Below are 23937 nucleotides of genomic sequence, written 5' to 3'. Positions count from 1 at the left end.
ACAAATCAAACATTATTCCTGTGAAATCTGATTCTGTGAAAAATTTACATGCAGTTGTACATGAGGAAAAAGTGTCACAAGCTTTCACTCTCTCCCTTTGAATTGACTTTATGGATTTGGTTTGGGACCCTGGAAATCAAGACCTAAATAAATATACAAAAGAAGTACATGCTTTTAGGGTCTAATTTTACAAATATAATTTTAAAAGAGTTTTAGCAAAAGTGTATCAGCTGAAGAACATTTTTTTTTGCTGTAAAATAACATGTTCTTACTGTAGGTCTGGAGGTTTTACAACCTGTGGGTTGACATGGGGCAGAATTATGGTCATGAGTGCTGAGTGATATAAAATCACCTCTAGTGTGATTAACTGATAATGTGATTTTTCAAATGGCTGACAAAACTGCAGCTCCACAGACATTGTATTAATGATTTCATAAGTATCCTGTTAGTAATTCTGCTCATTTCTTTTGAAAAGGGAGTGTCTTCTTCTGAAGATGTTCCAGCAGATACTGCCAATGATACACCAAGTGAGACTCAATTTGGAGATGAACATGCACCTGAAGATGCATCTGAGCCAAGTGCTAAGGGAGTTCCAGGAACTAAAAAGGATATTCCTTCTAAAGCTGTCAGTGATGGTAAACTGGTGAAAGGTATGGAAACATGATTTATTGGGCATGAAAATATTTCATAACATATACATAAAAAAAGAAAAGACATCAGGGGAAGGTAGGGAAAAGAATTTCATCATGTGAAAAATACATTTTCACTGAAGGCATCAAAAAATGTCTGCAATAAGTAATTTGATTGCTTTCATATTTCTTTCTTATCAGACTATCAGGTATTTATGGTCTGACACAATAAATTGTTTTACTTCAGTTTTGTGCAAAGTTGAAGGCTTTCATCAGTGATGCCAGTAAAATCTTTTTTTGTCATTTTCAACTTGACAGTTACAAGTTTTGTGGAAGAGCAGAATCATTCATTCTGAAGAAAAGCAGTGGTCTTATTTGAAAGGATACATGTGGAAGATGCATTGTTGCTCATTCTTCCCGTGTTGTTATGCATTAGTTATGCTGGAAGAAAAGGCCCTTTTCATTTCTAAATGAAATGTTTTTACTCTTGCAGTCATGGCAGCAGAGGGACAGAACGGGAAGATCTCTGGAAGCCACTCAAAGCTAGCTAGCACACTATTAGTGTCCTGAGTTGGAGAAATTATTGTTTATATCTGGGAGCCGATTTATTGTCCTGTCAGGAGAAGATATGTTAAAAATTCTTATTTTCAGTAAAACCTAAAAGTGTGCATCTTTTAACTGGAACTGAAAGCCACTAAAAAAAAACAAACAGAAAAAGCACTCTTTAACTGGGCTTCCATGAATGGAAACTTCCTTCCTGCCACCTGAGTGGCTTACCTAATTACTGATAATTTTATCTACTCCCTGTGGTTCTTTGGAATGCTCTCTTCCCGCTTCTCACTGTGCTCGCATTTCCTCCACAACCAGCAAACACTGGGCTCTTTGCTGTGGCTGTCTGACTTTCCAGACTCTACAGTTTCTTCTCTGAGCAGGCGGAGTAGCTTCCCTGGAGAAGGAACAATCTTCCCTGCCTTCAAAGATGCCTTATTGAGAGCTGCAATGTACACCAAGAAATATGTATTGTTTCTGTTGTCCTGCTATTAATAAGTGGCAAACTGGAGCCTGTACTTTAATAGTAGTAATCTGCTCAAATTTACATAATGGAATATTACCAATGAGTCATTTTGTGGCAATCTGATTCCTATAAACTTATTTTCATTTCCTTTAATATGGTACAAATCCCACTTTATTGTAACCTAAATGCAGTACTTGCCTCCAAGACAGACATAGCATCCATACTAGACTTTTCTTCTGCCTCTGAGGAAATAAAATCCCATTTTAGGATTTGTTCAATCCCATGAAAAAATTGGAAATCACAGTTACCTCTTCTCTTGGAATTCTGGGGTTCTTTGTTTCTGAGCCTATTTCTTTACCCTGTTATTACCAGAATCAAAGCTTATCTTTTATAAACTGTGGTATGTAATTTAATTACTGTATTTAAATTTCCCTAATCGCAATCTCATAGGGCATATATGCAAAAGCATCTTGAGGAACATAAGTATTGCAGCAGACTGTAAGGTACTAGGTAGTGAGAAATTAAATTCTTCTATTCTTTTTTCTTAAAAGTGTTATTTTTGATAAATGGGTTAGAGATTAGTGCCAGGTTTTTGGTTGGTTTTTTTTTTTGAGATCTTTAAACAAACATGGGAAACTTCATTTGCAATGTAAAAACACAGAAAGAGAAAAAATGGATTATGTTGTCCTTTTCACCAAAATAATTAGCGTTATAGGATGATGACTTTTTTTGTGGTATAGTCTGCAGGAGTAATGGGTAAAGTCAGGAAATTGAACCTGCCTTCTACTGTAGTCTAATGATGCGTGGAATCTTACCCATTCATTCACAGCATCCTTTGCTCCAATAAGCTTTGCAATCAAGGCCAAAGAAAACGACCTTCTTCCTTTGGAGAAAAACCGTGTTAAATTAGATGATGACAGTGATGAGGAGGAAGAGGAGGGAAAGGAAGGCCAAGAGAGTGCTAACAGTGCATCAAACCATACTCCAGCAATTACTGCTCCTTGTACTGCTCCTGAAGAGAAAAAGCCTCAACTTACACAGGAGGAGTTGGAAGCTAAACAAGGTATTCCATGCAGCACTGACAACAAAATGGATTGAGTCCTTCACACAAACTGCAAAACGGCCATGTGTGACATTCTAGGTGTTTTGAATATTTTATGTGTCTTGTTAATAAGAACCAGAATTTTGTTCCCACAATTTCCTCCTTATTTTTAACAATGAGATCTTCATTGGTTGCTCAGACAAAGTCGAACTTAGAGCACACAGGGGTGGTTGAATGCTTTGTCCTAATGCCTGATCTTTCTGAATTTTGTTTTGATTTTCATTACAACCTTCTAGTAAAGCACTGACTGTGTAGTTTCCAGATTGCATTAACAAAGCCCAGTAAAGACATACCTGTTTGTCGCTTTCTTCAGCGAGCAGTGAATTGCTACAAGCTATTTTTCATTTATATAGCACGCCCATATAGACTTATATTGCCTTGTTGATGTTTTGTTGCTGTTATAATGCAATGCCATTAAATCTCTGTATGGGTTTTTCCTGTTACTGTGTTAATGTGCATTAGGGCAGAAGGGCATGCTGTGTGGATTTCAATGAAATAATGCTTTAAAAGAAGCCAGTTTCACCCATTCCTCCCCAAGGCTGTTTCACAGCAGAGTGTGCTTATTAAAGTGGATGTTCTGTCAGTATTTACCGGCTTAAAAATTCAGTATTTCTCACAACTATGAGTATGCCACCGGTATATAGTTTTTCACTTTCAAAATGGTGGTTTTTTGCTTCTAAGTAGCAGTGGCTTTGTAAACTGCAGTAGCACGAAGTATGCTGTGGTGTTACATATCTAAAGCAAATATGAAATTTTTTGTATGATAATAAAAATGAAGTGTAAAACACATTTAGGAAGATCTGTGTGTTGAAAAACCTGTGAACAAAACAATCTGGTTGCTTTGTACATATACCAAGCACAAAAATGAAAGTGAAAGGTGAAAAACATTACACAAAGTATAGCTGTTAGGTGCATAGTTAAATCAATTCGCTTATTCTCTTCATGTAATCACATACAACATGTAATCACACACACCAAAATCTGCTGGTTGTAACAATGACGAAACAGTTTCTGAAAATTTCTGGAGCAGCTCTTTCTATAAACATATTAACATAATTTAAATAGGGATGGAAACTGTGAAGATTACATCAGTGGAAAGAGCAAACTGGAGAGTTAGCATCACTTTAAGACTTAAAAAGCTTCTGATTGTATGGTGCTAGTTTCTTTAGATAGCTTTTATAAATCGAAAAGGACAAGTATCCTGAATAATCAGGATTGGATTTTCTTGTAATTTAAAGTTAGAAGTTTTTCCTTCACCTTCACTGCTTTACATTAAGCAGATGATGTATCTATTAATTAAGATGCTTGGAGTTTCTTAATTTCAAGCTGATGTTCTTATCATGTCATTGAATGGCTATATTGGGAAGGCTTGAGAATGGCTGGAGGGGCTGTTTGTGATGGTGATGGATGTTTGTTTTAAGGAAGCTTGAGTTCCCCAAGCATGACTCGCTCTAAACTTAATGCTTAATTGTCTTTTTTAGCAAAGCAGAAACTAGAGGATAGATTAGCAGCTGCAGCAAGGGAGAAACTTGCACAGGCTTCCAAAGAATCCAAGGAGAAGCAGCTACAAGCAGAACGCAAAAGGAAAGCTGCCTTGTTCTTGCAGACCCTGAAAAACCCTTTGGCAGAGGCAGAAACTGAGAAGATAGAGGAGAATTCCTTCAGTAGTGAGGTAAGCAAGAAATAAATTTCTCTTTCCCACAAAGCTGGTAGAAAACTTACCTCTAGAATGTGAATCTGACGGTGTGTTATGAACTTGACTGATGAAATAGAAGCTTTTCTAAATGGAGAGAAATTTTAATTTTAAACACTGTTAAGTTTTTTCCATTATCTTACGTATGTCTCTCATGTGTCATTAAAGAACTGGTAGAGAAGTAGGCTGCACAATTCCTAGGTCAGTTAGACACGTACAGAAAGGAAAAGGAGCTTCCATGTTTTAATTATGTACTAGTGAACCAAGTGTTGGAATGCTCACCTTGCAAGAGTATTGGGATGGCTTACTTAAGCTGTGAAACTTTCTTATTTGATGTGTATATTGATGGTTTTGCTGTACATTACAAATATAAATATTGTTGAAGTAGAATCTTGGGTTCCTGGGTTTGGAATTACATTGCTTTCAGAAAAGCCAGTAAAATCACTCTTGGTTGCACTAGTCAAGCAAAAGGTAATCTCTGGATACCAATGGAAAATTTAAGCTATTGATTGTGACAGACTGGCTACAAGAAATAATGACATGGCTTTCAATTGTTTCCTTTCCCTCAGAAAGAATTCCAGTACCTAGCAAGTAGTTCATTGCCCAGTTCTCAATTTTTCCAAATAAATCATGGATTACCCCTCAAAACACTTTCAAGAGAACAGTTGAAAGAGACATACCTGCAGTTTAGGTGATCCATATCAGCAGAGAGTAGCAGATAGTGAATTAAGTGTGGTCACATCCCAAAAGAGATCCTGTTTGGGTTTTTCATTGCTACTGCTAACAAGTTTTACCTGACACAAGTGTTCAGTACTTCTCTTTTCAGTTATATATTGAAGAGTGAATGCAAAGAGACAATGACGATGCAAAATTCCCCATATTTGCAGTTCTGCTCTTTTTCCCAAGGGAATTTGTCAAGGACACGGACATTTCTAAGCTAAGGATCCTTTGATATTTTTCTTTAAGAGAATGCCTGAAATAACCAGTGAGAGCTGACTCTTTTTCAGAAGAGCAGATGAGTGTTCTTGCTCACATCTGAACTTACTGAAGTTCTAAGCTGAACTTGCTAGTGAACTTCTCAACAAAAAACGACATCCTATCCCACTTCTCAGTAAATTGAATGTCTAGAAACTTCTTTTTCTTCTTCCACAGAAGTACAGTCTCAGAGAAGGCATCTATTTTTTCTTACACAAAAAATTCCAGTGTATTTGAGAATTTTAAAGTAATCAGTTTCACTGTTTCTTACCAGTAGAAATTGTTTATTATTAAAGGGTTTATTTAGAATTTCAGATGTGTATTTAAATGTTTTCTGATGTGACCTTGCTTTTTAAAAATAAATTGGCTATTGTATTGGGAGTGCTTGTACTGTTTTAATGAACAGTCAAAAATGCCATGATGTCTTTGGAAGTAGTATTCCTGGTAAACGTGGTTTGCTTAGTGACATACTTGCATAGATGCATGTATATAGACTTTTGCAGATAAAAGCTTATTTTGAAACATAAATGTTTTTCAGGCTTGTTTTTTCGTTTGCCATATTCAAAAAAGCATCCATTTCCATTCATTTCAAATAATCTGCCTTTTATTCTCCTTGCCTGTTTTGCCTATTTGTAACAGCCCATTTGAGTCAAGAAATCGTAGTGAAGAAAGATGAGTGAAATAATGCTGCAGATTTGTTAACCTCTGTGCTATTTACCCTGAGAACCCAGTATGCTGCATGTCTAAATCAGCTTGTAAATAAATATGTAGCACTGGTTTGGTTTTTTAAGCTTTTTCAGTAGTGTTTCAGACTTTCAGCCATGTTTCAGACTAAAGATGCATCTAAAGATACTGATTACAAACGTAGCAGGAAATAACTACAGTGGCTGTAATATAAAGTATGTTAAAAAGTTGAGCGTGAAAGATATGTAAAATTTTGTAGTTTGGTCAATGGAACTAATTGGGGTAATTAAATCAGAAAACTAAATCAGAAAACAAAGAAAAATTAAATACTTGTGTCCACCAAAAACATCACTGAATGTATTTAATTTCTTGTTTTGGGGGTAGGAACATCCAATGAGGAGTCCAGGAAACAAAGACTGATATACACTGGTCAGAGTTAATATAGTGACGTGACTTTTGTAGCTTAAAATTTGTCTCAAAAATGGAGGAATGACTGAGTTGCATAATAAAGCATGAAGAGGAGTTGAGAACATCTATGGGAGATGCATAATCTCCATTACATTGCCCCAGCCTCATAAGTATATAAAAAAACCAGTAATGCTATTTATATGTACATACAGCATACATTTGCGCTGAAAATCTGTTTATCACAATGTGCAGAAATAAATTAAATGCACAAAGCATTTGTGACCTCTGACAGATTTTCCTGATATCTTGTATTTAATGAAAGGATCGCTGGTAGCGAGTGTACATTACATCTTTGAATGAAATCGATTCTACTACTGCAGGTAAAGGACAGTCAGTACCCCAGAACAGAGCACTTCTAAGCTGTTTTCGCTTCAGCTGAATCTTAAAAATAGTCTGTTCTGTGTTTTCCATAGCTGAATTATTTCTTTTATATGGGTTCCTGTTTTTCTTTAAAGTGAAATCAAGCAAGAGAAACAAAAGACTGAAAAAGCTTGAGCAGTGAAGCAGCGCAGCTTTTCACAAATGACTCCTTACCATCCTTGCATGCATTAGAACAGCACAGTTATGCCTAGTATTTCCTCAGACCAGTACTTGGAAAGCATGGAGCTTATTTTAGTTTGCAAAACTGATGAACTTCCAGTGATGCTGTGACCAGTGAAGTCTGTGCCCCTGTTCAGGACATGGACAAACAGTAAAAGGTTGATGTTTCCCTTCTTGTGCTTACATGTACAATTCATATAGACTCTTGGTCTTGGTACACATAGACTCTTTGGCACATCTGCCAGTGTCACTGAGAAGTTGCCTTCGTTCTGCAATGAATGTAGGTTCCTTGTCCTGGAACAGCAAACAATTGCAGTTCTTCCATGCTGAGCTGAAATATGCCAGGTTGTATGGAGTGCTTCACTGAACTGCCTTTTTAACTTCAGAACAAATAAAGTAAGGTGTTTCATGATCTGAAATGCAAATCTCATTCCAAAATTATTTAACTGAATTCAAATTTTAAGAAATAAGATTATATATCCTCAGTAGTGGGACATGGCATGTTTTATTCTGCATGTTCAAATGTCATATTTTACTCTGTGTCAGAAATGTTTTAGTGGTGATAGTGCTTTGATAGCCATGTAAAAGCCAGTTGCTTATACCCAAGCTGTTACCTGTATAAACCTTAGTATCTGATTTAAACAGAAGAGAAATCCACAGTCAATATGTTGCAAAATCAGACAAGCACATGATTTGAATATGATGCTTTTTTAATGGCTTGTCCCAAATGTCATCTGGTGTTACGCCTCTGAATATATAGATTCTGTGGCACAAAGCAAAACTTTCCTTCTTTTGGCTCTTTCATCTTCCCAGGTTTTGAAGCCCTGTTTTATCATTTGTTTCTTTAGATGACTTGTCCTTACTTTTGTCCTGTATGTAAAATTCTTATGGAAAGTAGTCTTATTTATGAGTGAAATAGAAGTGTGCTGTGTTTTAAAAATGAGATGCTCTTCTAGTTTTGTCAAGCATAACAGGGTTATCAACTGTAGATAGTGTGTGTCTTTCACACTACTGTAGTTTATCCTACTTTTTTAGCAATGGACTGTAGATATTCCTGCATGCCTTTTTGGAATAATAATAATGTATAACATCATTTTAGGTTTTGTGTATTTGCTTTGTTAATTTTTGAGCAAAATATAATTTACTAATAAAAACCATCCCATAAGTATTTAAAGATAAACATTTTTTAGAATATTTTGGAGCCATCCACTTCTTTCTTTACTTTTTTTGCAGACTATAGGTATCTACATCTTCTGATTAGCATGGGAGGGGAGGTTGGGTTTGCTTGTACATTTATCTGTCCTTTTGAAAAAGCAAGATAAAGAAAAAACATAAATGTCACATACTAATGTGGCATTTAGGGGGTAGATAACTTGCTAGCATTTGGTACTTTTTTTTATTGCAATAACCCTGCTACCAAAAACTACATGAGGGTTGCAATTCCTTATAGCATAAATACTTAAGTCATTATTAAATGGGGAAACCAGGGTAAATGTTAGGAACTGCTATTTTAATTAAGATAGATGAGGAGGTAGGAATATTTATGCGTTGATTTTTAGTTTTCAGAGTGCTCAAAATAACAGGGTATGTTGATCCACACAGCAAACAGATTGATTCACAGCCACTAATTTCCTTGCAGTTGGCCCTGTCAAAATCTCTGGTTTTGAAGACCTTACCATGATCAGTGTACTGTTAAAAGGTGTTTTTTGGTGCAGCAGAGTAACCCTGATAAAACTGTTGAGTCTTTGAGTTCCTATAGAACAAATGCTGTAGGAGCGTATTCTATAAGAAATACTTCTATCTCTTCAAATGAGCATTTTGGGCCAGTTCTTGAATACTAGGACTGACAAGCTTCTCAATAGAAGTAACAGCTTGCTTTGTTCCACAAATCAATGAATACACAAATAATACACTTCCATTGCTGGTAGACAGTTGCTTTTTAATTCTCAGTCAAGGAGTACTTCACTATAAGCTTTGAGGAACCTGGAGTAAAAAAGACACAGTAGTAGGAAAGAATCTGGAGTACTTTTGGATTTTAGTGAACTGAATGAATTGTTGATTAACTTTTTACAGTTCTGACATTCTTGACTCTTTGCAGTTTTGATCTAACATAGGATTCCAGTTGCTGTAAAATGCATATAAGCTGTTTGTAATATTATTGATAATGTCCTTTGCTAGCTGAACCAGACACAGTGCTAGGGGTTTTTTCCTGTTGCGATAACACGTTCTGGTTAATTTCTAATTTTGACTTTAAGTATTGACTAAGTAGTGTAACCCCAGAATAACTAATGTGTGTTCTGGGCTTATGAATACTGCAAATATGCAAATGCACTGAAGTACTCATTTCTGTTCTCATATGGCTATAAATTTTCCCTATTTACAGAGCTCTTTCCTAATCCATTCCTGCTAGACAAGAGTTGTCAAATCATGTTTTGGCATTACTTTTGTCAGATTTGCTTCAGTCATGCAAATAAAATGCTGAAGAAAAACTCTGCCAGAGAATTTGTCTGACAGCGTAGCATTTAATAAAGGCCAAAAAAACCGTGCTGTTTAGTAGGCCAAAAAAATAGACAAAGAAGTGAGATTCAGTGAATGCTATCTGAATGCTTGTGGTTTAACTTCTTAGAAGAGCTCTCGGACAATGTAAATCTCTCATCCCTTGAGATGCGTAATAAATTTCATCAAGTAACAGGTTTGTTTCCATGCTTTCGGAAACTGTTCTGCTGGCCTGCATATTGGCAGAGCCTGATCAGTGTCATTCATTTATTAACTTCCTTCTTGGCAGTGATAGGAGAGCTTGTATTTTATGTAGCCAAACAAACCTGAGCAGTGAAAACCATTGGTTTTTTCTCCTCACTCATTTTCCTCTTAATGCTACTTTGTCTACAGCTTTTTCATGTGAAGCTACTAGAGGTGTCTACTTCAAGGCAGACTAGGCTATTCCGTATTCAGTAGTGTTCAAAGCAAAGGCTCAGGTACCATATCAAGAGGTGAACAATGTTGTCAAAGGAATGAAAGTCAACTCTGGTGGCCTCTTAGGAAACTGGAGATGAGGTGTCTGTGAGGTGGCTGCAGTTACACATAGGAGTTTGTGAAATTGGAAATAGGCCTCTGGTAAACCACTCAAATGATCATGCTGTAAAATGTTTATAAGCTTTGAAGCAAGCTTCTTTAGTACTGCTTTGTTGCTGGTTTTGTAAATATTGTGATAGCAGTTATCAGTTAAAGCATGAAAACATATTATGTCTCTAACTTGAAGCAGAGCTGCCTTTTTCATTATTCAAATGTGATTGTTCGGTTACTGTCTTTATGTATTCATGGTAGGAGAAGGGCAAAAAGAAAGAAAAAGATCACCTTTTTCTAATTTGGTTATTTCAGGTTTTAATGTATTACTTTTTATTCCAGTCATGGTAAGTATCCTTGTATCAAACAGTGAAACTCAGATAAGGTGGAGCAGAAATTATGACAGGGAAACGGATTTTTCCAGTTGCCTTGAAATGGCAGCTGGGGGAATGACAGGCTTTGAAATGAGGAACATATCTATGGTGCCTGACTTGAATTGTTCTAAAGCAGGCATTGAGCCGAATTCTCTGGGGTTCAAGCTGATAATTTGAAAATGTTGTGGTATGATTTTGCTTAATCTTCTTCGGCTGGAATTACTCACTCAACATTAACTGTGTATGGACCTGTTCTGTCTTTGAGATTTATAAATCTTGTGATCTTCCCAATCTTTTACATTTAGAACATTCATTTTGAAAAGTTCAGATATAATTTCTATCAGTACTGGTTCATTTTGCTGTTGAAATTGTCATCCAAACAGCACAGTTCATGGAAGAAAGTGACACTAAAACTTAGCTTTGAATGTCACTAGTTCCTGATTGTATTTCCAGGTTTGTCCTGTTTTAAGTAAAACATGTAAATAGACTAAAAGATACCTGATAGTACCCATTCTTTTAGAACACATTTCTTCTAAAAACTAAAGATGAAAAGTTCAGAATGATGTCCTGATTAAGCTGACAGTCTTAGTATACATATACCAACTTGCATGTGTATCTTGGGAAACTGTACAGTCCTCCATTAAATTTTTCTGGATGCATGTGTTTGAAGATGTCAGCCTTACTTCTGCACATTTTACATAATCCCAATGCAGCACTAGCTAACTTTGACTAATTTTGGAAACTGATCACTGTTCTTTGTTTATCTTTGGTTTTAGAGCGTCAGTAGTATACCATGTCCTTTGACTGCAGTCAGAACTTTACCCACCTTAGAAGTTAAACAAGCAGAAAGGCCTTCAAGCAGAAGCAGAGATCCTCCTAGGGATGAAGAAAAGGAAAAGAAAAGGAAAAAACACAAGAAAAGATCTCGGTCAAGATCTCGATCACCATTCAAGTATCATTCATCATCTAAGTCCAGGTCTAGATCACATTCAAAAGCAAAACACTCACTTCCCACTGCCTATAGGACTGTCAGGCATTCAAGGTGGGTTTGGAAACCAAACATATTCTTTAGCGTTCTGTGTGGGTTAACACGTAAAACGTCTTTGCACTTCTTCCATTACATAGGTGTTTTTATACCCATTGCGAAGGTCACAGTCACCTTGAAGGCAGTATGTGGCGCATACAGATCGAATGTGGCAGGTCTTTTGAAAATCCTTTTAGTGAAATAATGATTCATTAATCTCTTATTACATAGTTCAAAACTTTTACCAGTAAATGCTTTTTCCTGATCTTCTTTGAAATACCTGGGGATAGTACGTAGAAATGTGATGATAGCAGGAAGAGAGCTTGCTAATAAATCTGTGGCTGTTACTGGGGCAAAGTGACTTAGACAATATTCAGATAAGAAATAGAGTACTAGGTGGTTGAGCAGCAAAGCTCAGAAGAAAACAAAGCAGTTGAGGAACAAGTGAAAAAATATGATGGAGATATATGGCAGGAATCCAAGAAGAGTGTGAACAGAGGTGAAAGAGAGAGATACTACAGAAGAGTGTAACCCAGTGCTGTTAACTCTGTACTTAATCATTAATGAGATTAAATACACTATGCTAATTATCCAGCTATAAGATGATGTATATTGTGTTTTACTGATACTGTTAATTCCGTCAAAGATATTTGGGTCTAGGCACCTTCAAAGTTTACTGTCTGTAAAATTTGTCATATCTGAATGCTTTTCCGCAGTGAAGTTACTATGGTCAGTAGGACGGGCTTTGAGGGTACATTCTGTGGATCAGTGTACAGAACAGTGTAGCTACTTATATAGCTTGTAGTTCAAGCAAATTGCATATAAATACTGCCACAGCTGTATAAGTATGTGATGCATATGAAACCATACAGTACTTCCTCTTTTTGTCTCTTGTCTATGGCTCATGCCTGAAAAAAGCTGCTAGCCTCTGATGACAGTGTGCCAAAACTTCTTAGTTTTCTTGTGCTTTTTTGTTTAATGAAGCGTCTTAACTACTCTAGCAGGAGTGTTAACATGTTACAACATACTGGTTTATACTTAATTTTTGAGTTTAAGAGCAATACTTTGCTGTAGAAATCTCTGCTATTCAGAGATGCCAGGAATTAAATGAGCACAACTTGGACTGAAACGATCAGTCCAACATGCTGCTTATTTGACAACCTTTGACAGTAAGTTGTCATGACATGCTGTGTCTTGAACAAAAGTCATCAAGAATAGGTAATCTGTAGGAGTTAATCTTGTGTTTGCCTCCTGGGACAAATCAAAGGACAAGCACACAACAGCATGAAAATCATGAATCACCACAACACCTGATTGAATTTGGTTAGGTATTTCCTTGATGAGCTGCTGAATTCTGAAATCTCAGAAGTCCAATAAGCTTGATGCTGGCTGGCTGAATTTTTAAATTATTTAGAAAAACAGCACCAGATTTTGCACTGATAACATTTTGCATATTTTAATTTCATAAAAGTTAGAGCTGAACAGGAAAGGCCTTGTAGAGGAAATGGTGATGATCGAAGGTGTGCTTTATTGAAGGTGTTTGCTATGCCTTAACATACTGTATTTCCAAAGTTAGAGCTCTTGCTCCTGAAACAGAAAAATTGTTGAATAATCAAGAGCAAGAGGCTGATTCATAACCCTGTCAGATACTGATGTGTTTTGATTCTCAAATGTTTAGGCAAAAATAGTACCTTGTCTTGGTAATTGCCACAAAAAGGCTCATGTTGTTGCCTAGATAGAAGATATTACTGGGTTTTGGTTTTTTTTATCATTATTATTATTTGTTTTTATTTTACTGTTGTTTCAGATAAAATAATTTCAGTGCATTGTGTTGCTTCATTCAAAGCTCAGTGTGTTTCACATATCTTTGCTCATCAGTTTTCCTTAGAACAGTATTCTTCAGCTTCACCTAGAACAGTTTTCTTCCCTAGCTTCCCAAAGCACTGGATATTATAGCTTTCAGCTGAATGAATAGTTTCGTAAAGAGCCATCCTCTCCTGGAATAAGGTGTAAACTGTTTCTTGATGTTAATGTGTTCATCGTGTATTAAGTGGATGGCATTTGGAGACAGTCATTACTGTGTGGACAGTGATGCTAAATTACTTTGAAACAGCCCAGTTTTGTGTATCTATGCGGTATTTGAATGCCCCAGTCTAATGATGTTGCCTTATTTTAATCTGTTCAAAATACAGATTAAAAATCATCTTTACAATATAACTTATTGTGACAAATTAATGGGGAATAAAATGTGGGAAGTGTAGATAAACATCAAAATTTGCAATAACATTCTTTGCTTTTTATTCAAGGAACATTCAGGATACTTTGCAAGCTCTTCCTTTTTGGTTAATCATCTTATTCTTTTTTTCCAAAATGCATATTGTGCTTAGAAATCCCACAAATGAACTTTGCAGTATACTTCTTTGTATAGCATTTTACATCACTTGCTTATCATTTATTTTTGCATTGTTAGAGGCTTAGAGGCTCTGCTGCATTTAAGAATAGTCTTTGGTGGTAACATACAATTTTGAAACTGTTCCATTTTTTATATTTTCTTATGCATCTTCAGCCATAATAAAGTTGAAAAATTCTGTTCCAATAACATGAAGTTGATTCAGAACATGTTTTGCATATTCATTTCTCTGGTTAACAGCCAAACCTATTTTACAGAAACAAATTTTAAAAAATCATAGCTATATAGAGAACCCAGATAATAGTAGCTTAATTGTGGCATGTGGTGTGCTAACAGCAATTCTCTGTATAAATGCTTGTTATTTTCTGGAACAAAATTAGTCCTATAAAGCCCGGTATCATGCAATTTTAATTCTAGACCTACGTGACAGATTAAACAAGCCATGTACACAGTAAACAGTGTCCCAGAGTTCTGTACTGCAGAACAGACCTGTCATTCCCAGAGAGGTAATTAGTTATTACAAGTAAGTACTTGATATCAAAGATGGGGCATATTTATTAAATCTGTCTTGGAAAACAAAGGTTTTGGTATCTTAGTATTAAGTGTAGTAAATACTAAATCACTGTTTTTATTTCTCATGGGCTTCAAAGCACCGATAAAGAATTGGGTCTGAGCTGTTTCTGGCGGTGATGCTGGGTGTCAGAGCTTGGGTTGGCAGTGGGCTCTTCCAGCTCATGTCTGTAACTGTAAAGAACAGTGATGTTCACCTCAATCTCTATTTCCTACCCATGGATAAATCTACTGCTTTGTGAGTGTGAGAGGAGATGAAGGGAAGTGATTTGATTTGGTGAAATTTGGATGTTCATTTTGAACTAGAGATTGAAAGTCTAAACTTCTTTTCAGTATTGCTGCTTTACTTTATACTGTTTAGTAATAGAGTAGTACTAAAGCACATAATATATCCAGTTAATGAATATTAGCAGTAATTGGTTGTATATTTTGTTAACAGGTTACTTTGGATAGGGTGCACCTGTGTGGGAGTTTGTGTGAGACTTTTTGCCTCAGTATTAGGAATTCAGTAGACTTGGAAGTGGCTGTTCTTTGTTAAAAAAGATTGTTTGGGGTTTTTTTTCTCCTACAAAAGTGATTTTCTTATTGCTGAGATAGTGTCTAGTCACATAATTTTAATTCCAATTTTGTAATGGGACATGCCAAGCTTCATAACCCTTCAAACTTTTGGGGCCCTTCTAAGCATAAGTCATAAAGGAACAAAGTGCCTTCTGGAATTGCAGTCTAATGAAAGTTACAATTTACATATTGCAGTAAAACTGATTAGCTGTCTTCTAATTGTTTGGAGCAAATGACCAAAGTTCTTAATATTTGGTGATTGGAAGAATGCTGTAGAACCACAAATGTCAGTTCATAAAAATAAAGCTAATGTCTTTTTCTTTCTGATTGTTTGGACTTTTTTAGGCTGGTCCATACAGGCGTGTTTCACTAAAGTTCAGCTTTTGGTTAAGGGACTAAACCTTTTCAGGATTCTAGTTAATACCAAAACTAGGACATTTTAGTCTGGATGTGAAATGTGTGCCTCCATATCACAGACTCACAGCATCCACAGCGACACTGAGCATGGAGCCGAGTCTGAGCAGCTCATCAGTGGCAGCAGCAGCAGAGTGGAAAAATTATCAGGCAACTTGGGGAATGAAAAGATTTGACTGCTGGAGCTCTTTTGAGGGAGATCCTGGTAAAATGTCAAGGTGTCTGACTGAACCCAAGTTTTATAATCTGTTGGTTTTTTCCTTTTTTTTAATGCTTCTGAATGGCTTGGTAAAGATCAGATTTTATAAGTGTCAAAGCAGTTAATTAGCAACAGTTATCTGCCATTGAGATTATTTCTTTTCAGTTGGGCTTTTTTGTTGTAGGTGTTACAGAAATGGCTCAGGACCTTGTAGGTGTGTATATATTATCTATATTGTGTGAACCTGCAGCTCTCTGATCTTAACTGGGCATGCTTTCTATTTTCCCTTCTTGATCTCCTCACTTTTCTAGGAAAAATATTTCAAGTCAAAGTGCTAGTGCCAAACAACACTGATAATGGGTTGTTGGTCACTTGCACTGGTGAAAATATTGGCTGTGCTACGATTGTTCTGCAGCATCCAGGACATTTCCTGGACTTGTCAGTGTTAGACAACCACTGCATCAAGAATGTGCATTTATCTCTGTGAGACATCAGTTCTAGAAGCACTAGATTTAAGAAGACGAGGTCAGGTCTGCCAGTCCCAGGCTTTGTGCAAATTGGATTTCTGCATACCAATTTTAGCAAAATGTGTTGCCACAAAAGGTGGCTAGACTAAAAGAAAGTTTGTCCATCAAATAATACAGACGTTGTCATAGCAGACAAGACCAAAAAATAATTCCTTTTTCTAGCCCCCTATTGGGCATGAAAAGCAATGGATAACTTCATCTCAAATGTCTTGGATAGGCAAGAAATTTTTATGTAGCTGACAAGTCTTGGAGACTAAATGCACCATGTTGGTATAAAATAGCGATTTGCATTTGGTGAAGCACAATTCCACTGAAGTAAAAGTTTCGAAATAAGTAATAGAAAGCAAACTTTTGAATGTTTTTTCTCTCCTCAGGTCACGATCAAGGTCACCCCGGAGAAGGGCTCACACACCAGAACGGCGGAGAGATGAGAGAAGCGTTCCCACAGCATATCGCATCAGCAATAGTCCTGGGAACAGCAGGAAACGGCCCCGCTCCAAGTAAGGGCTCCTGGTCCTGGCCAGTGGGGTCTTGGCATCCTCACAGCCTGATGTCTTGTAGACTCCTTAGCTAGAACTTAACCGTTGTATCCTTTGTATGTTATGGAGATTCATTTTGATAGAAAAATACTTTTTCGGGAGAAAAAAAAAAAGACGCACTTGTTGTTCTTCCCTGTTCTTGCATATGTTTGAACAGCAGCCGTACAGTCAAATTGGTGGATGTTAATACACTGCTGTTTGCTGGCCATGAGAGTTCAGATTTCACTGGGAGTTTCGTATTTCCCTCTTTTTGGGTCATTTTCTCATGCTGTGATTGTGCAAGCTGTATGACCTCTGTACAGGTCATAGCACAACTATGATGTCAGCTTTCTTGACATCACATCATATCTGCATAAGGGCAACACTGATTTAGCAAACAGTTATTTAACAGTTATTTTATTGGCTGACTGGAATGTGAAGTATGAATCATGGTGTCATTTTGAGAGCATCCGGCATACAGTCACTCTTAAACTATTATAATCAAAATGGCATTTAGTCTTCAACTTCTTTCTCCATATGTCTTGTGGAATAAGAAAGAAAGAGACCACTTTCAGCTTCATTTAAAAAATTCTATTGTTTCTTACGACAACATCTCTTGATAGTCTGTAATTAATTGATGTGTGGTAGGTAAAATTGAGAGCTTCCTAAGTATACTTCAAATTATTTAGTTTTTGACATTCATCAAATGAAGATAATAGAGGCTCCTGTGGAATTAATGCAAATTTGGTTAGGGAGAAAATATGGAAGCTTAAAATATTTGTTTTCCTATAAATGCACAAAAGACGCTTTTTTCACATCTCCATGCTGTTCTTAATGCTGTGTTGGTGTGTCTGCTGCTTTAGATGCATTCAGCATTTAAAACTATAAAGTACTTTTAGAACTTTGCTACTCCGAGTTGTAAATTATAAGTTGGTAATTGTGAATAATATTGCTATATAGGTCAAAATTTTAAACTTCTGTTAGGCCTCAACCAGGAAGCCAGAAAGTGGCACAATAAAATGTGGCAGTAAGTACAGAAGATGTAGACTGAAGAAGGAGTAATGTAGTTAAACATAGATAAGGATATTTTGCAGCTCTGATTGCAGAAATTGAATCAGAAACTGTTTCAGCCCTGACATGTTAAATTTTCAAGTAAAAATGTGATGGACCAGTTTCCATGTTGAGTTATGGAACAGATTTCTTCATCATTCAGCTGTTCTATTTGTTCATTGTAGTCTGAGATGAAAAACACTGAAAAAGCTTACAGTAAAATACTTTTCTTGCATGACAAATGTTTGCCAAGATTTTCAAGAGTCAAATATGACATCGGTTCACAGCTTGGTTACGTGAGGATGTTTTAAGAAACAAAGCGATTAAAGTACATAGCTAGTCAAGGAATAACTGACTTTGTAGTTCATGGTTTTGTGTAGTCATGAAAATGTTAGAGGCTGTGGGGTTTTTTGTCTGCTGCTTAATAATTTTTTATTCAAGAAAGGTGTAAGGAGGTTTTGCAATTTTAAATCTTGAGTGTTTTCTCTATATAAAAATATATGTATTATGTCTCTGTAGAAAATATAATAGATCTCTGTATAAAAAATTGTGGGGTAAATTCTAAGTTTCAGAGTTGTACGCTGTTTATATGGAAATTCAATGCATTACAGTATAGCACCTTTTAAAGTAGAAAATTCCCACAAAAATTCAAAGTAAAGGAATGAATAATATGATATTTAAAAGGTGGCTAAAAGTTTTAGTGTTCGAAGTTGTTCTAGAAGCTTCAAGAACATTCCTCTGAATAGACTTCTAGGAGTGCATACTAGAGAGGGATGTTTATAGTGAGATATTGCCTACCTCTAATTAAGGTATCACTCTAGTTATTCTAATTATAGTAATGTCAATAGTAGTGTGTAAATCATACAGACATAAGTTCACAGCCAGGTAAAAAGATTCAATAGTTTCATCTTTAATATATTACTAATTGAATTCTCTTTGAACTTAATATTGGCGTGTGAGGTGACTGTCTCTGTTCCCTTCTGTCAGTAATGAACACACCAGGTACCCATAAGTCCTTTGTTTCAGCTTTCATACTGACAAACATTTGTGGATCTAATTTCCAGGTCTGAAACAGTTCTCACTTAGGCACACTGTTAGGTCCAGATTAGTCTGAGTGCAATACACCATCTCATTTAAAATTTTGATCATGTGGTTTGTTGCATTGCAGGTTAGATCACAAAGAAAGGGGATTTTTTTGGTTTTAAAAACCAAACAAACTGGGTTTGCCTTGTAGATATTTCACATTGCCATAATTCCATGTTTTGTTTATTTATGAGCTAGGAAAATTGTAAGGGATATAAACTCTTACATTTCTTACTGCATCCTTAGTGTCTGGTGTTGTTTGGGAAGGAACTTCCCTCTAGCAAAATTATTCTGCAAATCTCCAGTGAAAGGTTTTTTGTTGTTGTCCTGCATTCCAATTGAGAACCTCAGGAACCAGTAGTTGCCTAATGTAGTATATTAAAAAAAGCTTCTGATAAAGTATTTTGTACAACCACAAACGTGCAGTATTGGGTAAGACTAATGCTTGCTGAGTGCAAGAGAAACAGAAGTGTGCAAAGTAACTTCAGCGTAGCTGGTGTAATATTGCTTTAAATATTCTTCACTAAAATATTTTCTTCTCACAGAAGTCCCCATGAAAAGAAGAAGAAAAGGCGGTCTAGATCACGTACTAAATCCAGAGCAAGGTCTCCCTCACCATCCTTGTCGCCAGGCAAACCATCCACACACAAAAATTCTGTACATTCAACTAGTGTCTCTCCTGTGGAGAGCAGGGAATCCAGCCAGGAACGCTCCAGGTACCGTACTCCGTTACTGCAGTGCTGCTGCCTCTTGACTGTCAGGGTGTCTGTGACCAGAGTTGTGGGGGGAGGAGCTCTGTGTGTGTGCGATGTGTGCTTATCAAAAGTAAAAGTCACTGGGAGCACAGCACTATCTGCATCAGTCTGATAAATGTGTTGGATCTCTTTTGCTTTCTGGAGTAAATTTCTCAACCTTACAGGAAAACTGGTGCAGAAAATTCTGCAACCTATTTCTAAGTTGGAAATTGGAAGCTTTCATGAAATGGGATAACTCTTTGAAGTAGAACTTTCATAGAGTGGTTTGAATTATAACATGTGTCAAGATTCATGATTAAATTATTTCTAGAATATAGAACAGCCCTGTTAAAAATTCTCAAGCTGCTGTTCAGATTTGTCGGAGCAGTTGTACAAGTGATTTTTCTGACCCTGACTTACATTCTCTGGTTGACTGAGAGAGCTGTTGACTAACATAGGAGAAACATGTACAATAAAACCCAAATCAAGATGGTGAGTGAAATGCATCTTCAAAACTTTTACTATAAATTTCTGATTTTATTTTTTAGGGGAGTTTCTCAGGAAAAAGATGGCCAAATCTCTTCAGCAATTGTGTCATCAGTGCAGAGTAAAATCACTCAGGTACAAATAGGCAAATTCAGAGTATATTGCCTAATTGAGTATGTCCAACATATTGTTTTTTTCTCTTACCACCTTGGGCAGTTCTGAACTTCGTGTATGAGGTAGAGATGTGTTCACTGTCTTTTTTAATCTGTTTGCTTATGGGAGCAACAGTTCTGTTGCTTCCCTAGGAGCTGTCCTTTCAATTTTCATCAAGCCTCTAAAGACCAAGCTAAATTCATTAGGCTGCAGTTGTATCCACTGTAAAGATCATTGGTTTATGCATTTTTGGGTTAAATGTTGCTTATGGCATAGCATTTCCTATTTTAGTATTAGACTGCTTGTTTGAAGTACAGCTGTAAGAGAAGGAATGATTACTGAAGCAAAATACAGTTCTTGGTTGCTATTTGCAAAAAGTAAAAAATAGGAATGAAACTTAGATGAATTTGCAAGATATTTCCCAATAGAGATGAGTCAAGCATCTCTTTATCATTAAGGGCTCTAAAAAATGGAATATAACTAATTATTAAATTGTTGTGCTGCCATTGTCCTGCCTGACCCTAACCAAGTCAGTATTTTTTCTCATTCAGATCCTTCCATCTGTAAAGCAGGAGGAATAATGATGCTAAATTCCCCTCTGGTGTGTTTTGAGAACTTCAGATGCAAAATGCTTTAATAGCACTAAGGAATTTATTTATGTTGCCTTTGTGAACAAATGTTTAAGTAACTCAGATTTGTTACTGATACACACTTTTTATTTTGTCATCATTTTTTGCAACCCAGTTATACATGAAATTTCATTTCTTTTTGTAATGCTGTTCCATCTGGATGCTCAGACAAGACTGAGAGTCTGTTTGCTTTCGCAGTCACTGTCATATGAGAAAATGCCTCTGCTGTGTAAATTTTTGGTTCAGATTTACAAAGAAAGGAAAGAAACTTTCTGTTTTAGAGTAATTGTTACATGCTTTTCTTACCAGCTCTCTCTCTTTTTCTCTTTTTTCCCATTTTAAACCTCCAGTGGTTAGTAATTGTGTGTTCATTACAGGGTTTCTTTGAAGATATGGTCATAGTTTTTCTATTCCAATTGATGTGATTTCTGTGCTTCGTTGTATAGAAACTGCTTGATATATTTATGCAGAGCACTGTTGCATTCTGGTAAAACCAGAATTCAGTTGCTGTCATAGGAACTTTCTCCAAATTATTTGACTCATTTAGCCTAGGAGCTAAACATTTGATAGTCATGATTTCAAGTATCCCACGTGACTGGAATGCACAGTAATCCTTTCAGGTGCAGTTTTGCAGTCATGTGTTTTAGCTCTGTTCAAAGCTCAGACATGTCTGATCATTTTCCTTTTATTGTCTACAGGATCTTATGGCCAAAGTGAGAGCAATGCTTGCAGCTTCCAAAAACATCCAAACCAGTGCCTCCTGAGACCTGTCGGAACTGACCATCAAGAAATTGTGTGAAAAGAACAATTGGAAAAGAACTGCCTCATCTCAAATGTACAGCTGAGCTTGGCACACTTGGTTCACAACTCGCCTAATTTACCAGAACTCAAGAAGCTAAAACCTATCTTTCTGTACAGAAGCATCTCCTTGAAATTTCATTGAATTTTTTCAGCCAGAATATCTTTGAAAAGTTTTTGGGTTTTGTAAATTGATTTTTTTGACTAATTCTTCAATAACATTTTATGATCAGCAGTCTGTATGTGTATATTTGTAAATACTATGTTTCTGTGAAAAGTATTACACAATAATAAAGAAGGAAACATCTTTCATTAGCTAGAGTTTTTGTGGAGTCCTTAATTGTTTGCAGTTAATTTTTTTTACAAATTAATTGTTTCTTTATTATTTTCTGCTTTTTAATTTGACAACTATCTTGCCTGCTGACCACCTTAAGCTGAGAAATTCTGTTTATCTTCCTTCATGAGCAGGATGATCTCAGAAAAATGCTTGTATACTTGGATGTCAGTAGCAGACAGTTTTTGAACAAGGCAAAATTCATGATTTTGAATTGAGGCAAGACTCATGATTTCTGTCCATGAGTTAGAAAGATCTGGGAGCCTCCATATGAGGTGTTGGCCCTTTAAAGTCAATAACTCATGGTCAGTTGTGGAGGGATAGGATGTAAGAATATAAAGATAGTGCAGAAGGTAGTCTCACACCTGAGGAGCTGCAGCTGTACTAATCACCAAAGATTAGGAACAGGCCTGCTCTTAATAGGCCACAGCTGTGTCCAATAAGAAGATGAGTGCTACAAAAGAGGGGGTTAGCTGGGTGAGGAGGGAGTTGGAGTTTGTTGGCTGTGGAGAAGAAGGTGTCAGTGCTGTAAGGAGCTGCATATGCGAAATCAACGAGAAGGTATGAGAGGTTTACAATAAGATGGCAACAGTCAGTAGCTGCATTGTCTTAGTGTACCTTGTTCTCTCTACTTAGGTACAGAAAAGAGGATATTTTTGGACATTCATCAGCCATCCTGTATAGAAATCCAGCATTTTTCTGATTTAACATACTGTTGAAAAAGATACTTACTAACTTGTGTTTTATTGACATAGACTTACTAACTTTTTTGAGGAAGTTTTCGTCTTCAGTAAAATTGCACATTTGTTTATTATGCGCTCTTTTTTCCACACTGAGACTCTTTTAATGTTTTTTTAATTTAAATGTTCTTAAAATTAGTACCAAAAAAATGAGTGGATTTTTACCAAAGCCTGCTTTGTAATGGTTGGTTATATTCAAAAGAGGCCGTTATTAGCAATTGTCTAATTCCATAAAGAATGGGATCATGGCTTTTACTGATCCCTGAAAAAGTCTGTGATCTATAGTCAGAAAGATTCTGGGTTTAGTGACTCACTGTCCTGGTTTTCTCAGATTTTATCTGAGTAGGTGGAGGTTGGAAACAGATTATAGAAATTAAAGTTCACACTTCCTCGTAGACCAGTTGGTAAATTATTTCAATAGAATTACACAAATAAACAACCCTAATACAAAAATCTTCTTGTTCAAAGCAAGGGGAGGAGAAACAGTGTTGATATAATTCAAATTTTCAGTAACATGATGGTCTCAATGGTCCCTGGCATGCCACTGGCTCCCTTGGAATGCAAGCACAGTATTTAAGCCATTGGGAATGGTAATTGATCAGGTTTCTTTTCAATTTTTGGTTAATAATTAGTAGAATTCACAGTCATACAAATAACACAAAATGCTGGGTCTGATGCAAAGAAATATTGTGCTCATAACCTGTGATGAAACAGAGCCATCTAAATGGTGACATAGAATGATGTTATCCACCACTTACCTAATTATTTCGAAGTTATTTGCAGTGTTTTGACTAGGATGAAAATAACTTTCAACCAGTACCAGAGAGGCACCATTTCATCTGCACCAGTTGGTGAAAAAGTACTAGTAGAGATAAAAAAGGACATAAAGTAGATTTCAAGACAGCTATTGTAGCTTGTTGTACAACGTTGAAATTTACAGCAGCTGTATTTTTCTCCACTAAATGGAGTTAAAAGTCCCACCATGGTTAAATAATTGGCAGCTTGGATGCAAGTTGTTTGCCAAGTAATAGGAAAACATCCCAGATCTTTGATTAAATAGACTGGGCAGCTTGTTTGGCTGCTGCTTTGCAGATTCATTCTCTTTGGGAAGGCTGTTGCTTTTATGACTTCTCAGAGTATTTTCTCTTTCTATGAACAAGTCTTCTA

At 36.3% G+C, this 23937-nt stretch overlaps 1 protein-coding gene across 1 annotated transcript in view; it reads left to right on the top strand.

The window, feature by feature from the left end:
* The window catches only part of SFSWAP (splicing factor SWAP), a 36793-nt gene extending 14778 nt beyond the window's left edge, over nucleotides 1-22015 (top strand). The window contains exons 12-19 of the mRNA XM_005424049.3: nucleotides 476-650; nucleotides 2474-2707; nucleotides 4228-4418; nucleotides 11320-11585; nucleotides 16620-16745; nucleotides 19442-19612; nucleotides 20179-20251; nucleotides 21597-22015. Coding sequence (XP_005424106.2) covers nucleotides 476-650; nucleotides 2474-2707; nucleotides 4228-4418; nucleotides 11320-11585; nucleotides 16620-16745; nucleotides 19442-19612; nucleotides 20179-20251; nucleotides 21597-21662 — 1302 coding nt within the window. The 3' untranslated portion in view covers nucleotides 21663-22015. The remainder of the gene's footprint in view (nucleotides 1-475; nucleotides 651-2473; nucleotides 2708-4227; nucleotides 4419-11319; nucleotides 11586-16619; nucleotides 16746-19441; nucleotides 19613-20178; nucleotides 20252-21596) is intronic.
* The last annotated feature ends 1922 nt before the right edge of the window (nucleotides 22016-23937 follow it).

This window comes from Geospiza fortis, unplaced genomic scaffold (assembly GCF_000277835.1).
Source record: "Geospiza fortis unplaced genomic scaffold, GeoFor_1.0 scaffold145, whole genome shotgun sequence".
NCBI lineage: Eukaryota > Metazoa > Chordata > Aves > Passeriformes > Thraupidae > Geospiza > Geospiza fortis.
The sequence above is the reverse complement of the archived record's forward strand: the minus strand, read 5'-3'. Positions and strand labels throughout refer to the sequence as shown.